The 13,367-nt window shown below is 27.0% G+C and overlaps 5 protein-coding genes across 8 annotated transcripts; 2 read left to right on the forward strand and 3 right to left on the reverse strand.

Moving 5' to 3' along the window:
* Window positions 1-1,234: 1,234 nt before the first annotated feature.
* Spt-I (serine palmitoyltransferase subunit I) lies at window positions 1,235-3,584 on the reverse strand. The gene is made up of 6 exons (XM_027339448.2): window positions 3,175-3,584; window positions 2,852-3,110; window positions 2,650-2,782; window positions 2,337-2,556; window positions 1,693-2,259; window positions 1,235-1,619 (listed from the first exon to the last, which is right to left on the reverse strand). Exons 1-6 carry the CDS (start codon window positions 3,331-3,333, stop codon window positions 1,395-1,397), a joined length of 1,563 nt encoding a protein of 520 aa, XP_027195249.2. The 5' UTR covers window positions 3,334-3,584; the 3' UTR covers window positions 1,235-1,394.
* A 102-nt stretch (window positions 3,585-3,686) lies between these two features.
* On the reverse strand, window positions 3,687-5,848 carry LOC113789721 (uncharacterized). 2 transcript variants are annotated; one of them, XM_075819892.1, is made up of 4 exons: window positions 5,481-5,848; window positions 5,096-5,404; window positions 4,381-5,037; window positions 3,687-4,293 (listed from the first exon to the last, which is right to left on the reverse strand). In XM_075819892.1, the coding sequence occupies exons 2-4, from the start codon at window positions 5,376-5,378 to the stop codon at window positions 3,791-3,793; spliced, it is 1,443 nt and encodes a 480-aa protein (XP_075676007.1). In that variant the 5' UTR covers window positions 5,379-5,404; window positions 5,481-5,848; the 3' UTR covers window positions 3,687-3,790. The 2 variants fall into 2 exon arrangements, with proteins under 2 accessions (XP_075676007.1, XP_027195095.2); XM_027339294.2 differs by having other exon boundaries at window positions 5,096-5,848.
* Window positions 4,436-7,441, forward strand: LOC113789657 (uncharacterized). Of its 2 annotated transcripts, none has more exons than XM_027339227.2 (3): window positions 4,436-4,578; window positions 6,400-6,477; window positions 6,578-7,441. In XM_027339227.2, exons 2-3 carry the CDS (start codon window positions 6,405-6,407, stop codon window positions 7,402-7,404), a joined length of 900 nt encoding a protein of 299 aa, XP_027195028.2. In that variant the 5' UTR covers window positions 4,436-4,578; window positions 6,400-6,404; the 3' UTR covers window positions 7,405-7,441. The 2 variants fall into 2 exon arrangements, with proteins under 2 accessions (XP_027195028.2, XP_075676008.1); XM_075819893.1 differs by lacking the exon at window positions 4,436-4,578 and adding an exon at window positions 5,963-6,129.
* Window positions 7,442-7,530: 89 nt separating this feature from the next.
* LOC113789569 (Golgi apparatus membrane protein TVP23 homolog B) lies at window positions 7,531-8,740 on the forward strand. Its single transcript, XM_027339123.2, has 4 exons — window positions 7,531-7,797; window positions 7,862-8,333; window positions 8,395-8,550; window positions 8,613-8,740. Exons 1-4 carry the CDS (start codon window positions 7,679-7,681, stop codon window positions 8,673-8,675), a joined length of 810 nt encoding a protein of 269 aa, XP_027194924.1. The 5' UTR covers window positions 7,531-7,678; the 3' UTR covers window positions 8,676-8,740.
* Window positions 8,704-10,699, reverse strand: LOC113789656 (uncharacterized). 2 transcript variants are annotated; one of them, XM_075819895.1, is made up of 4 exons: window positions 10,583-10,699; window positions 9,668-9,945; window positions 9,309-9,581; window positions 8,704-9,215 (listed from the first exon to the last, which is right to left on the reverse strand). In XM_075819895.1, exons 1-4 carry the CDS (start codon window positions 10,593-10,595, stop codon window positions 8,883-8,885), a joined length of 897 nt encoding a protein of 298 aa, XP_075676010.1. In that variant the 5' UTR covers window positions 10,596-10,699; the 3' UTR covers window positions 8,704-8,882. The 2 variants fall into 2 exon arrangements, with proteins under 2 accessions (XP_075676010.1, XP_075676009.1); XM_075819894.1 differs by lacking the exon at window positions 10,583-10,699 and adding an exon at window positions 10,085-10,563.
* Between the last annotated feature and the right edge of the window lie 2,668 nt (window positions 10,700-13,367).

The raw sequence follows: 13,367 nt of genomic DNA on the forward strand, positions 1-13,367 counted from the left end.
ACCCGTATACCGCATGATGATGATGATGATTAACCCGTTAATAATGGACAAAATTGAACAGGAGGATATAGAGGACAACACTTTCTCTTCTTCATACCATCATCATCACCATCATCATCAATAGATTTTTCCCATCCTATTCTCATCATCATCATCATCATCATGTGCTAAAACCGACATCCGAAAAAAAAAATTTCCTTTCTTTTTTTCTCCATTTAATATAAATCATCATTATATTGCCGAAAATTGACTAATTCAAAGAAAACAAAACAAAAAGATGTCTAAAACATCATAATTCAACGACAGTGAATGAATGAATGAATGAAAAAAAACGGTAGTGATGATAAATGACTGATTGTGTTAGAAAAAATCAAAAAAAAAAATTAGAAATCAAAACCAGATTGATGTAATCGATTGAATGAAACAAAAAAAAAAAAAAAAAAGAAAAGAAAAAAGAAATTTTTCCAGCTTCAAAAAAAACTTACCACCAAATCTAATCGTGATCTTTTCGTAGGATAAGTAAAGTAAAAGTAAAACGATTGGATTTTTTTTTGTTTTGTTTATCTTCTTTTTGGTATTTTTTTCAGTTTGCTGTAATTATATAATCGGATATGATGATTTTACCAAAAAAAAAAAAGATGATGATGATGAAAACCGAAGAAAAGTGAAAATTTTCGACAGGAACTGATAAACAACGAAGACAAGGAACTGATAATTTAGTCATTATCATAATCATAATAAATAATAAATATAATCGATAAAATATGATCAACATCACCATCATATTGAAAATAATAATTTATTTTTTTTTACTATCCTTGTTGACAACAAGATATATGATTGTGGTCACACAATCAGTTTGCAAAGAAAAAAAATGAACGATGTACCGAAATATTTTGCAAATATTTTCTTAATTGTTTGCACGATTTTTTGTTGTTGTTGTTGTTGCAAAAACACGCATACTTATGTAATACCGATTTTCTTTTTCACAGCTAAACGCATGAAAAAAAATGATAATGATGATGGTTTATTGATATCAAATTGATTGTTTTTCAAGCAAAATGTTTTATTGAATTTAATTAATTAATTAATTTTTTGTTTTGTTTTTTGATCAAAAATTTTTTTAAAAGTGTTCATGATTGGTGAATATATAAAATCAAGTGATAATTATATAATTATTAATACAAGGCAGCACAAATTAATAATATATTGAAGAATATATAATAGAAAATAATTCTAGAAATAATTCATGATTGTTATTATAGATGGAATAATTAGAGAATAAAATAATTGTAATACTTGATTGAATATATTGAATAATTTTTGTTTGTGTTTGTGTGTCACTGGGTTGGTTTCATTCGGTTTTTGATTGATCGATTCATTTATACAATCATTCATTTGTTTGTTTGTTCATCATCTGATGATATGTTGAAAAATTTTCCATTGAAAAATATTTTTTCAACTTCTTCAAATGTTTCAATTAGCATAATGGATATTGATTCTAATTCTTGGCCAGTTAATAATGAATTAATAATTAAACGAATACTTGGATTTTGAAGTTTATATTCAGCATGTTCAAGATAACGAGCAACAGTTAAACCATAACCACGATTGTATGCCTAACGAATAATAACAAAAATATAGAAAAAATGATTTTGTTTCAAAGTTTTTAAAATGATTTTCATAACATACACAGTCGACAACTTTTTCTAATCGCATTGTATCCAATTTATGGGAAATTGAAATTTTATCATTTGAACTAGGATTTGTCATTAAATTATTAATTTGATCATCATAATCGGGACAACGTTTATCATTAAGCCATTCATCTATAGTACGAGTAAAACGAAGATGTTTAATTGGCGAAATATCTAATCCATTTATGGTAATTAATGATTGATGAGAACGTAATAATTCATCAATTCGAACACAATTATTACGTAATTGAACCAATAATTCAGGTGTTTTTTGTATCTTTTCAATAGCTTTTAATGCATATGCCGCCTGTAATGGTGGTAATGATGCACTGAAACAATAACCTAAACCGGAAAGACGTTGATGATCGATAACAAATATGGTACCGGTACAGAAACCACCATATGAAGCACATGCATATTCAAGACTAGCGGCAATCATATCGACATCATCTAAACTACAACCACTGTGTTCAACAATACCACGACCATGTTTACCAAGTACACCAAATGAACAGGTATCATCGATAAATAAACGAACTTTATGTTTACGTTTTAATCGAATCTGAAAACAAACGGTAATAACAATAAATAATTAATATTATTAAAAAAAAAAAATCATTTTGCATGGTTGTCAATTACTATTTCGGCCAATGGACAAATATTACCAGTATTGATGTATAAACCTTCAACTATCATAAAACGTGAAATTCGTTTTGCTTCTTTAGGATTTTTTAAATCCCATTCCGATTGATCATCCAATAATCGTTCTAAATCTTTCGTGTCATTATGTTTGAAAAATTTGATTCGAGATCGAGATGCAATCAGACCTTGTTGGATGGCAAAATTTACCGCTTCATCACTTTTTTTGGATTGGTTTTTTTTGATGAAATTGATTTATTAAAAAAATGTTGAAAAAAACAATTACCGATCGATGGTAAATGATTAGACTTACACAAAAATAATATCGTTTGATTTTGAATAGGCAGGAATGGCACTTGAAATAGCTGCATAACCATATGAATAAAGTATAGCCTCTTCAGTCTGCATAAAACGGGCTATTTCCTGTTCCAATGTCAAATGAATATCTGTCGAATTTAAATTAATGATTTTTTTTTGAATTAATCAATTAAACAATGTTTAATTATATTCATTACCTACAGTGCCGAAAAATCCACGTGGACCACAACTACCAACACCGTATTTCTTTACCGCTTTTACGGCTTCATCAATACAATCACGATCTTCAGCAAGGCCAAGATAATTATGTGTAGCTAAATTCAAACATTTTTTATCATTAACAATTAAATATTTGCCATACATCGATGATATGATTTTGGGATTCAATGCAAAATGGCTATAATCATAATAAGGTACTAATGGTTCCGGTTGCCAAGATTGTATCTTTTCCAATTCCTATTAATTGTATTTTACAACAAAAATGATGAAGATTATTATTTATAATCACATAAATATTCACCTCAGGTGTTAATTGACGATTCTGATGACGACGTTTAGAATTTGAACGATACCTAAACCAATACCATATACCAATGGCAATGGCTAAAGCATGAATTACGAGAAAAAATCTCGTAGATTCTAATAATTGTTGTAATGTTGCAATACAAGGCATCAACATATTTCTTTTCCTAATTATTCAAATTGACAACCTGTTGGAAAAAGAATTTTTTTTTTCGTAGAAATTCAGATACAGATGAAAAAAATTATTTAAATAAAATATGATGAAATAAATAATGAAGGCCACACAAAAAAAAATTCAACTTATCAAAACAAGTATGGAATAACTGTAATAATTTTATTTAAAGAATCAATTTTTTCAATAAAATTCATATGCTGAATGACAACGCCAATTGAAATATGAACACCTTTATTACAAACACACACATTGACATGTATACATAAACAAATATCAATTAACACTCATGTTGACAATTTGTCTCGAAATAGAATAGAATTTTCGGCCATCTAGTGTTGTTAATCAGAATTTATTTTGAATTTTATTCATTTAACTTTTAAAACAAGAGTAAGTGAGAAGAATTTAGGGTAAAAATAAATGATTTTTAAAGTTTCATGTTTTATGTTGAAGTAGTTGTCGAATTTGAATTCTGACCAATAGCGATCGAAACACGTCTTACTTTAATGTTTAATAATGGAAATAAAAATTGATAACAAACATACCAACTAATAAATGCCCATAACATAGCAATTAATTTCTCAATAAGACTATGATAGAAAAATATTGTCTGAATTATCATAAAATCCCATATAATTGATAATAATGTAATGGATAAAAATAAAAGACGTAATTTTTGACTATGTGAACGATAACGTGACCACGACAGAAATAATTTTCGATTCATTTCAATATTATTTGCTATCAATATTGTTTGTTGTGATCCAATCACTATATTCATAAATTCAACACTTAATGCATAGAGACGATCACCAAGTGGTTCCCAACCAGTCATTATTGTACATTCTTCAATGATCATTAGATTTGAAAAAATCAATATAAATATATGGCCAGATATATCAAAACCATTTGATATAACATTCACCTGTGATACGGTTGCCAATTCTGTTATTGAAAATATATTGGAAAATTTTTTAAATATTATCATTATCACATATTGATCAACAAAATTTCAAATTTTCAATAATTTACCATTTGATAATGATCGATTTCGAGTGGTTGAAAATTGTATCATAGTAAATAATGAAATCGATGCTAAATAGAAAGCACTACAAATTATGATACGAATCAAATCTTTTACCCAAGCAATTTGAATAATTTTCTTTGCCGTATAACCAAACCAACGTAATGAATAACGTTGACATTGTCGACATTGATCAGCCTGTTCAAGTATTGCTTGTTTATATTGTTCAATTAACAATTGTGATCGATTTTGATTCTGACATAATGATTGTAATGTTATAATGTTTGGTGTCTGTTTGTTTGAACCAGTTTCATTTGTTTGTAATGATGAATTTATAATCGATTTATTGTTTATTGTTGTTGAATTGATTTTACGTTGATGATAATCTTCAATAGATTTATCCACTTCAGTCAATTGTATTGAATCAAGTAAACATAATGTTGAACTTGATAACATGATCAATGGTACTAATAGAATCATATTCCAAAACCATGCTAATTTAACAAAATATTGATTTAAAAAATGTTCAGGAGATAAAGAAATTATAAATGCACGAATTATTAATGATGCAAAATCTTTTAGTAAGCCACCGATAAATATAAGAAATAGATAAATTATTATTCGTCTTTGTAACAATGAACGATTTATTATCTGACGACAAAGACCTATTCAATTATTTATCAAAAAATTAACAAATTAATTATCAAACAAAAAAAAACTTACTCATTATGATAAGACTAACAACATGAATAAATTCAGTGGATGAATTGAAAATTTTTCTTCGTCGAATTGTATCAATATTTCCAGCAGAATTCTGTGCCATCTGTGAATCTGATTGTTGTTGTCTTGAACGTGCCCATGTAACCGATGTATTGGAAAATTTAAGCCAATTATTTCCATTATTAAAACCTGATGATAATGATGATGATGACGAAAATGATGATGAAAATGGTGATGAATAAGGTGATAAAGATGAACGATGTGAACGATTTGTTCGTCTACTCATAATCAATCATTAATTATTTTTAAAATCTTAAGAATAACAACAAAAAAATTGATAATAATTTAATCAAATCGATTATATTTTCATTATTAATTAATTGAATACATTGGATTCAGCATGGATTTTTGTTTGTTTGTTTCGTCGTCGTCTTCGTTTGATGTTATTTTTATTCATATTGTCTTTGGTTATTGTGTAGCATATCAGATTTATGATTGGGTGGATGATTTGTTCTAAAAATAACTGTACTACCAACATTCACAATGATCATATAGTTGAAGAATAAAATTTTTTTCTTGTTAGCAATTCCTTTTCAAAAAAAAAAAAATTATTCAAACACGTCGTCTATGAACATATCGAATTCGAAAAAAAAAATCGAATAGAAATTCGAATACGAAACACACACACACACCAACATATTCGTTCGATCCGATTCATTTGATTCGAAATTATTGAAATATCAAACGGTGTGTAACAAAAAAAAAAAAAAAAAAAAAAAATTCATTCCATTTCGAAAATATTTGTTTGTTTTTTTTTGTTGTTGTTGTTTTCAATGTTCATTCTCATCGAATTGAATCAGAATCATAAATTTTAATAAATCTACAAACATTTAGTTTTTTTTTTGAAAAATAATCATTGTAATTTTCCATTATGGAAAATTTAACTTCTCTTACATCAATCATCAATAATAATGTTATTATTCGAGAAAAAACTACTAAAAAATCCATTTTAATTGATACAATGGACAATTCAGATTGTTTGTTATTTATTTACATTAATATTCAATGATTAATACACAGGAAAATATGAGATAAGAGCAAAGCAAAGCCAAAAAAAAATCAACAAACAAACTTGTTCCTATTCCATATTTCCATAGGCATTTTATTCTTAAATTATATGTTTAGATAGTGTGTGAGAGCGAAAATCTTTTTTGAATGTAAAATCTACAAAAATTAATAAATCAATTAATTAATTATTATAATTATTTTTATTCTATTTTCCTGTTTTAATTATTATTACATTCTAGTAACAATGGACATCTTAATATTTGCAACATTGATTATTTGTGTCATTCTGTTAGCATTATCATTCTATTATCTTCGAGGTAAATTTTTCAATAAATCAACCTGCTGCTCATAAAATGTCTTTATTTGTTTTTTATTTTTCATTGTTCATCTCATTATACTTTGTTTTTTTTTGAATAGCGTTAAAGACATCAAAACGAACAGAAATAACAGCAATGGCAGAACATTGTCGATTAGGTAGATTTATATTAGATGATGATGATGATGATGAATTCTATATGGAACAACGACCAACAGATATTATCTCCGAAACATCGACTATTCATTTTGCGGGTGCACCTTGCTCAACACCAAATGGTGGTATTCTTAAATTTTCTCGAAATGAATATTCAAGTATTAATCTTGAAATGAATTCACTAAAGCGACAACAACAAATATCAAAAATCGAAAATATTTTTCCAGAACCATCAACCATTCATTTATCAACAGGTGCAACTTGTTCATCACTGAATGGTGATTTTGAAATGAATCAACTAAAACCACAAAGAAATCCAAAACATGTTTCTTTTGAACAACGACCAACTGTAATTTATGTTGATATACATGAAAATCCAAGCCCAACAACCGATAAACAGCGAGCATCATTTTTAAATTCATTTATTAATTGGTCGAATAATGATGATTTTGATAATAATGACAATCGTAGTCGAATAGAATCTGTAATAGATAGAAATCAAATTATCAATGGAATTGGAAATATTGTTGAATGTTCATACAATCGAATTTGTAGCTATTTAAAATGCAAAGAAGAGCACAAACAAATTGATCAACATTTGCCCGATGATGAAAATGATAATGTTGTCGATGATGATGATGATGATGATAGTTATGATGAACGACCATTGCCATCATTTATTGAATTTCCAAAAGGTATTCGTCAGAATTTCGACATTTTAAATAAAAACAACAATGAAATGTCAAATTCTTTAAATAAACATTGTGCTTAAAATGTCAAAAGTATACTTATTTTTTATTTTATGATTTAAAAAAAAACAAGATTATAATTCAAAAATTAAAAGTTTTATATTTCATCTACTAGATGGTGGTATTGTCCATGTTTTTTTTTGTTTGATCAATGAACGGTGTGCTGTTGTTGCTCACCTGTACATTTTTTGAAGTGCTTTTTCTCTAATTTCAATGATTTTTTTTTTATTGATTGATTTTTATTCTGGATTCTTATTCGTATATGCTTATGAAATAAAAATTTCCTAATCATTACATATGGGACAGAATAAATCACGTCCAACGGGTGTTGAAAATGCCGGTGGCTATGGATTCAGTCAGGATGGTACATTCGGTGTTGTTAACGATAATAATGTTTCGATAAAACCTAAATTTCGGTTCGTTTTTTTTCATTACTCAATCCTTTAGATAATTATCAATCTTTATCTTTAATTTTTATAGACATCCATGGGCTGTTGCCTTTCATCTAATATTCAAGATTGGTGCAATATTTATCTATTTATTTGGTTCAATATTTGCACAGGATTTTCTCGGTGTATTTGTTATTCTAGTATTTTTGATCTCATTGGATTTTTGGCTTGTAAAAAATATTACTGGTCGTTTATTGGTCGGTTTACGTTGGTGGAATTATATCGATGATGATGGACAATCACATTGGATGTTTGAAAATCGTAATCAATCACAATCGAAAAATGATAATACAAATGTACAAAAGCCCGGCACTTCTAATGATGTCGAATTTATATTATTTAATCAACAACAACAGCAGCAGCAACAATCTAATGAATCACAATCACAAAAGTTAAGTGGTGGTTCGGATTCTACCGTTTTTTGGATCGGATTATTTTTATTCACTATATTCTGGTTCTTTTCACTTATTTCAGCAATATTTTCATTCAACATTCATTGGGTGGTAAATTTAATGTTAATGATGATTCTTTTTTTCAACAATTTTTAATGAATTTTTTTTCAAGCTTTTAGTTGGTATTGGCTTGGTATTGAGCGGTTCAAATTCCTATGGCTATATTCGTTGCCGTTTTGGTGGTGGTGAAACAAATGCAGCAACAATGGCCAGTAATTATACTAGTTCAATGTTTAGTCAATATGTTGGACCAAAAATGTTGTTCAATGTAAGGCCAATCATTAATTTTCATTTGTCCAAATTATAATTATAATTTTTTGTTTAATATAGATGATGCGAAATGCTGCTACAACATCAACATCGCAACAACAATCGAATTTAACTAACAATTAAATTAAATTTGATTTGATAAATTTTTAATTTTTGTATTAAAGAATAAAATATTATCCCAATCTTTATTATTATTATTATCATTTTTTAAAAAAATAAAAATTCCGTTATCAACAACAACAGATTTATAAGAAAATAAAATACAATTCAATGTAAAATAGAAAAGCAAAAATCAAAACATAAAATAAATAAATTCCAAAAAGATTCATATTAACGAACAATATAATTTTCATTATGAACACGATTTAGATAACCACATTTGATTGCATCTTGTCGTACATCATAAAAATAGATAATAGTTGTCATCATCATTATGATTGATGTAAATAGATTTAAAATCATAATTGTAATCATTAATATTTCATTAATATTGATAGATGTATGAGATTTTTTATCATTATCATCAATCGAATTCCAAAAACCATTTGAATCATTCACCTTACAGCATATTTGCGCATTTGTTGATAAACATTTTGGTCGTTCATATGCAATATATGATGCATATAATGTCGATATGCTAACAATGAATACTATGATTATTGACTGATGATGATGATGGAGAATAGAGATGAGAAAAAAAGTTGTTAATTATTTTATTATCATTATTATTATTAACTAATGAATATTTATACTTACGATAAAATGAAATATATATTTATGATCAACATTTTGTTTTGGTACAAAATCAATAAAACAATAAAGAATAATTAATGAAATACATAATAATGATATTGAATGTAGAATATATAATTTAAGAAAAAATCGGCTAATCAAATTACTAATCATTTGTTCTTGTTGATTTTGATCGGTTATCATCATTAATTGTTGTTGTTTCCATTCCGATGTAATTGATTGTGTTTTTGTACATTTTTGTGAAATTAATATCAATATTGATACTATTATCATTAGCTATTGATTTTTTTAAAAAAAATATGATTAAATTAATTTGATTAGATTTTAATTAATTTATTTATTTTACAAAAATTATAACTTACCATTGTTAATGGTCCAATTATTCTATAATATAATATATGTTTTGGAAAAGAACTTTTCAATACCATTCTTTTTGATTGTTTTAATTCTTGTCGTTGTAATGATGATGATGATGATTGAGGTTGTAGTAGTAATGGTGGCGATCTAATCAGATTAGTTAGTTGATTAATATTTTTTCCATTTCCTACACAATTATTTGAACAACAACACCCACCACCACTACTGTTACTACTGTTACTTGAATTCGAAGGTAGATGATTTTGATCAATATTATAATCGGCTATTGAATTCGAATAAATTAAAAATAAATGAAAATCATGATAAAAAACAAACAAATAGAAAAAATTTGAAAAATTGGGGGAAAATTTATAATTAAAGCAACGCAAAATATAAATAAAATACACGTAGATCTCATATACCTTGTGGCATATTAGTTGAAAGTGGATAACAATATGGACGATAAGAATTTAAATCGAATTGAATCATCATTTTTAAAAAAATAAATTGAAAAAAAACAATTTTAAATTGATCTTTAAATTTTCTAATCAAGAAAAATTCATTAAAAAAGGTGATTAGTAGAATGAAAAATTATTTATAGAAAAACAAACAAACAAGCAAAAATATAAAGTTAAATGAAATTGATTGGAAAAATAGAATTTCAATGTTGTTTGAAAGAAAAAAATTAATCGTTGAAAGAAAAAGGAATGACAGTAATTAAAGAAAGAAACATGATGAGATCTTCAAGCCAATGATGATGATGATGATTGCAAATCGAATCCGGTTAGCCGGATCGATTGATTTTTTTTATATATAATAAAAACAATTTTCGGGTATATGATTTCGTCGTTTATATGAATGTCTGTTCTGATTTTTTTTCTGTGTTTTTTATTTATCTATTTTTCACTTAAAATAATTACAATTCTGACACATCTTAATTGTTTTGTTTTCTTTAATTCAAGTGCCGAATTCTAAAAGCCAAAAAAACAAACATTTAAAATAAAGTATTTTCAAATGAAATAAACCAAGTGAAATTTTTGTTTTTCCCTTCGCAATTCGTTTTTTTAAATATTCTGTCGTCGTAAATTTGTTGTTTATCTTGTTGTTGTGTTGATCACATTATTTCTTTATATATTTTGACAGCAACAACAAAAAAAGAATATCGTTTTTAAAGAAGCAACAGAAAAAAGTAAATGTTGAAAAAGATATAAATTTCTGCTTGCAGTATTTTCAACAACAACAACTATGTTGTTGGCTTTGATTTATCCATTTCCCCCTCTCCTCAACCCCAACAACGCTTGCAATGTCTCACTTCGATAATGTTCATTGAGAATTAGTTGAGCTTTTTTTTAAAAAAAAAGTTTGAATTAAAGTTTTCTTTCTTTAAAGAATTTCTCGCCTAACTGACAGCTCAATGATGATGAAGATACTGGTATTGAATAAATAAATAAAAAGAGGTGTGTAAAAAGGGAGTATTTATACTGGATGAATTGAATTTTTTTTGTTCGTTATCAGGAAAAATTTTAAATCCTAGACCAGCGAGATAACAAACAAAAAAATAAGTTCACAAAATTCAATCTCCGATTCATAATTTATTTTGACCGGAATATTGAAAAAAAAATTGTAGTCTTTTTTTCCCATTTATCTCCTGTTTAAAGATAATAACAAATATTTGAATTATTCATTTGAACGAACCGAATCAACAAAATCAACAGAAACAATGAAAAAAAATATCCTGGCAAAACTAGATGGTAAATATTTGCAAAAAAAAAGAAACAATCCATCCATTCGAATAATCAAGAAGATCTTTATCCATGTTTTTTTTGTTGTTGTTGATTTAATTCAATTTTGTTTGTTTGTTTAGTTTTAAAAAACATTGGTATTTTCAATTATTCAATATGAGCAATTAGTGTGTGTGTGTGTGTGTGAGAGAGAGAAGGAGAAATTTAGAAATTTAATTTTCACTATTAAATTGGTCATTTTTTTCATTCGGAATTCAAAAATTTCCACTACCAAAACAACAACAATCTTTCATCAGTATTAGTTGGCCCAAAAATCAGCTCGAATCAAAATTCATGAATGTAAATGAAGAAAATAGTTTTTTTCAAAATATTTCAAATTCGGACGTGCAATAAACTATTGTAACAACAAAAATGCAACCAGAATAATAGCAATATACTTTACAAAAAAAAAATCCAAACTAAAATATCGTTGATAACAAAATGAATCATTCCGTTTTTCTCTTTTTCATTTCATTTCATTGTAATAATTCACTTTCATTCGGCTGTTGAATAATTCAATACCAATGAAGAAAAAAGAATGAAATAAAATGATGAATATATACGAGAAAAAAAAACATTTCAACAATTTTATTTTCAAAGATTTCAAAGCCAACAACAGAATTAAAATACAAAAAAAAAGAAAGAAAATCATACAGCAGCAGCAACAGTAGAAAAATGCATAATTCTGATGAGAGAATTAGAATGGATACATAGTATAAATCAATTTCATTCAAAAACATTTTTTTTCTTTCTCCAAAATGAATGATTTCATTTTATTCTGTTTTTTTTATTCGCAAAAATTTGATTGACATCTTGTCATGTAAGTGTTTGTTTCGCTGTTTTACATATTAAATGTAAATTGCATCTTGTAAATGATGATTCATTCATTTTTTTTTACAAAAGAATTTATTTTAAAAAAATTACAAAACAAAAACTATGCATTCTTAAGAAAATTAATTTTATTGTTATCTTTTATCCGATCAATCTATATAATAAACACGAGAAGCGAAGCTTCTCGAGAGTGTCGTGCACAGAGAAATGTGTTAGCAAATGCAATTAGCAGAGAAATGTGTTAGGAAATTTGACAAATGTGTTAGAAAGGGTCTGCAGAAAAAGTCAATGTGCGCAACATCGTGCGCAACATGAATGGCCTCGGGATAGAAACAATTGTTAACGCTTAGGCCCCGGTCTCATTGTAATGGGACTGCGGCCTTAGAGAAAAATTATGGTTTGCAAAAAAATCTCAATAGGAAAAAATAGCAAAAAAATGGAAATATTCAAATATAATTTAAATTTGGTTTAAGCAGGTTAGGTTAGGTTTGTGCAATTAGGTTTTCCGGGAGGAACTAACTAAAGCGCCAATATTTGTGGCTATTTTTGGCGATTTTCTCCACTATTTTTCTTGGACCGATTTTCGGTGAGACCCGAAACAAATGGATAGAAAACAAATAAATAATTGGATCGAATCCCAAAAGAACAAAACTTCAGCCAAAGATTTGGGCGATGGGCGGCGTAGCCGCTCATCTGCCAGAATCTACGGGCTGAAGCAAGTGTGCGTGCTGCTGGCCAAAGGCCAGCAACACACACTTGTTTGATCATAATCATCATCATCATCAGCAACGAAAAACATTGTCGACATTGTTAGATAATCATTACAGTGGTGCCATCAAGTGGCCATATAAAAATTGTATATTTAAATTTGATTTTTCTTGAAAAAAAAACTTTAAAGAAAATGATTTAGAAAATTGAAAACTTTATCGAAATGTCAAAGTTTTTATTTTTAAATGCCAAATATTATTGATTCCAATGGAAAATTCTTGGAAAACGAACCATTTTTACCTATTTTATTATTTAAAAATAAGATAATTATCATTATTTAGTTTGATTGGTTCTTATTTTTATTTTGGTTATGCCAATTATGAAA

Source organism: Dermatophagoides pteronyssinus, unplaced genomic scaffold (genome assembly GCF_027571235.1).
Source record: "Dermatophagoides pteronyssinus isolate colony J.1.1.1.1 unplaced genomic scaffold, Derpt_VIB-CSIC_2022.12 sq0005, whole genome shotgun sequence".
In the NCBI taxonomy this organism is placed as follows: Eukaryota; Metazoa; Arthropoda; class Arachnida; order Sarcoptiformes; family Pyroglyphidae; genus Dermatophagoides; species Dermatophagoides pteronyssinus.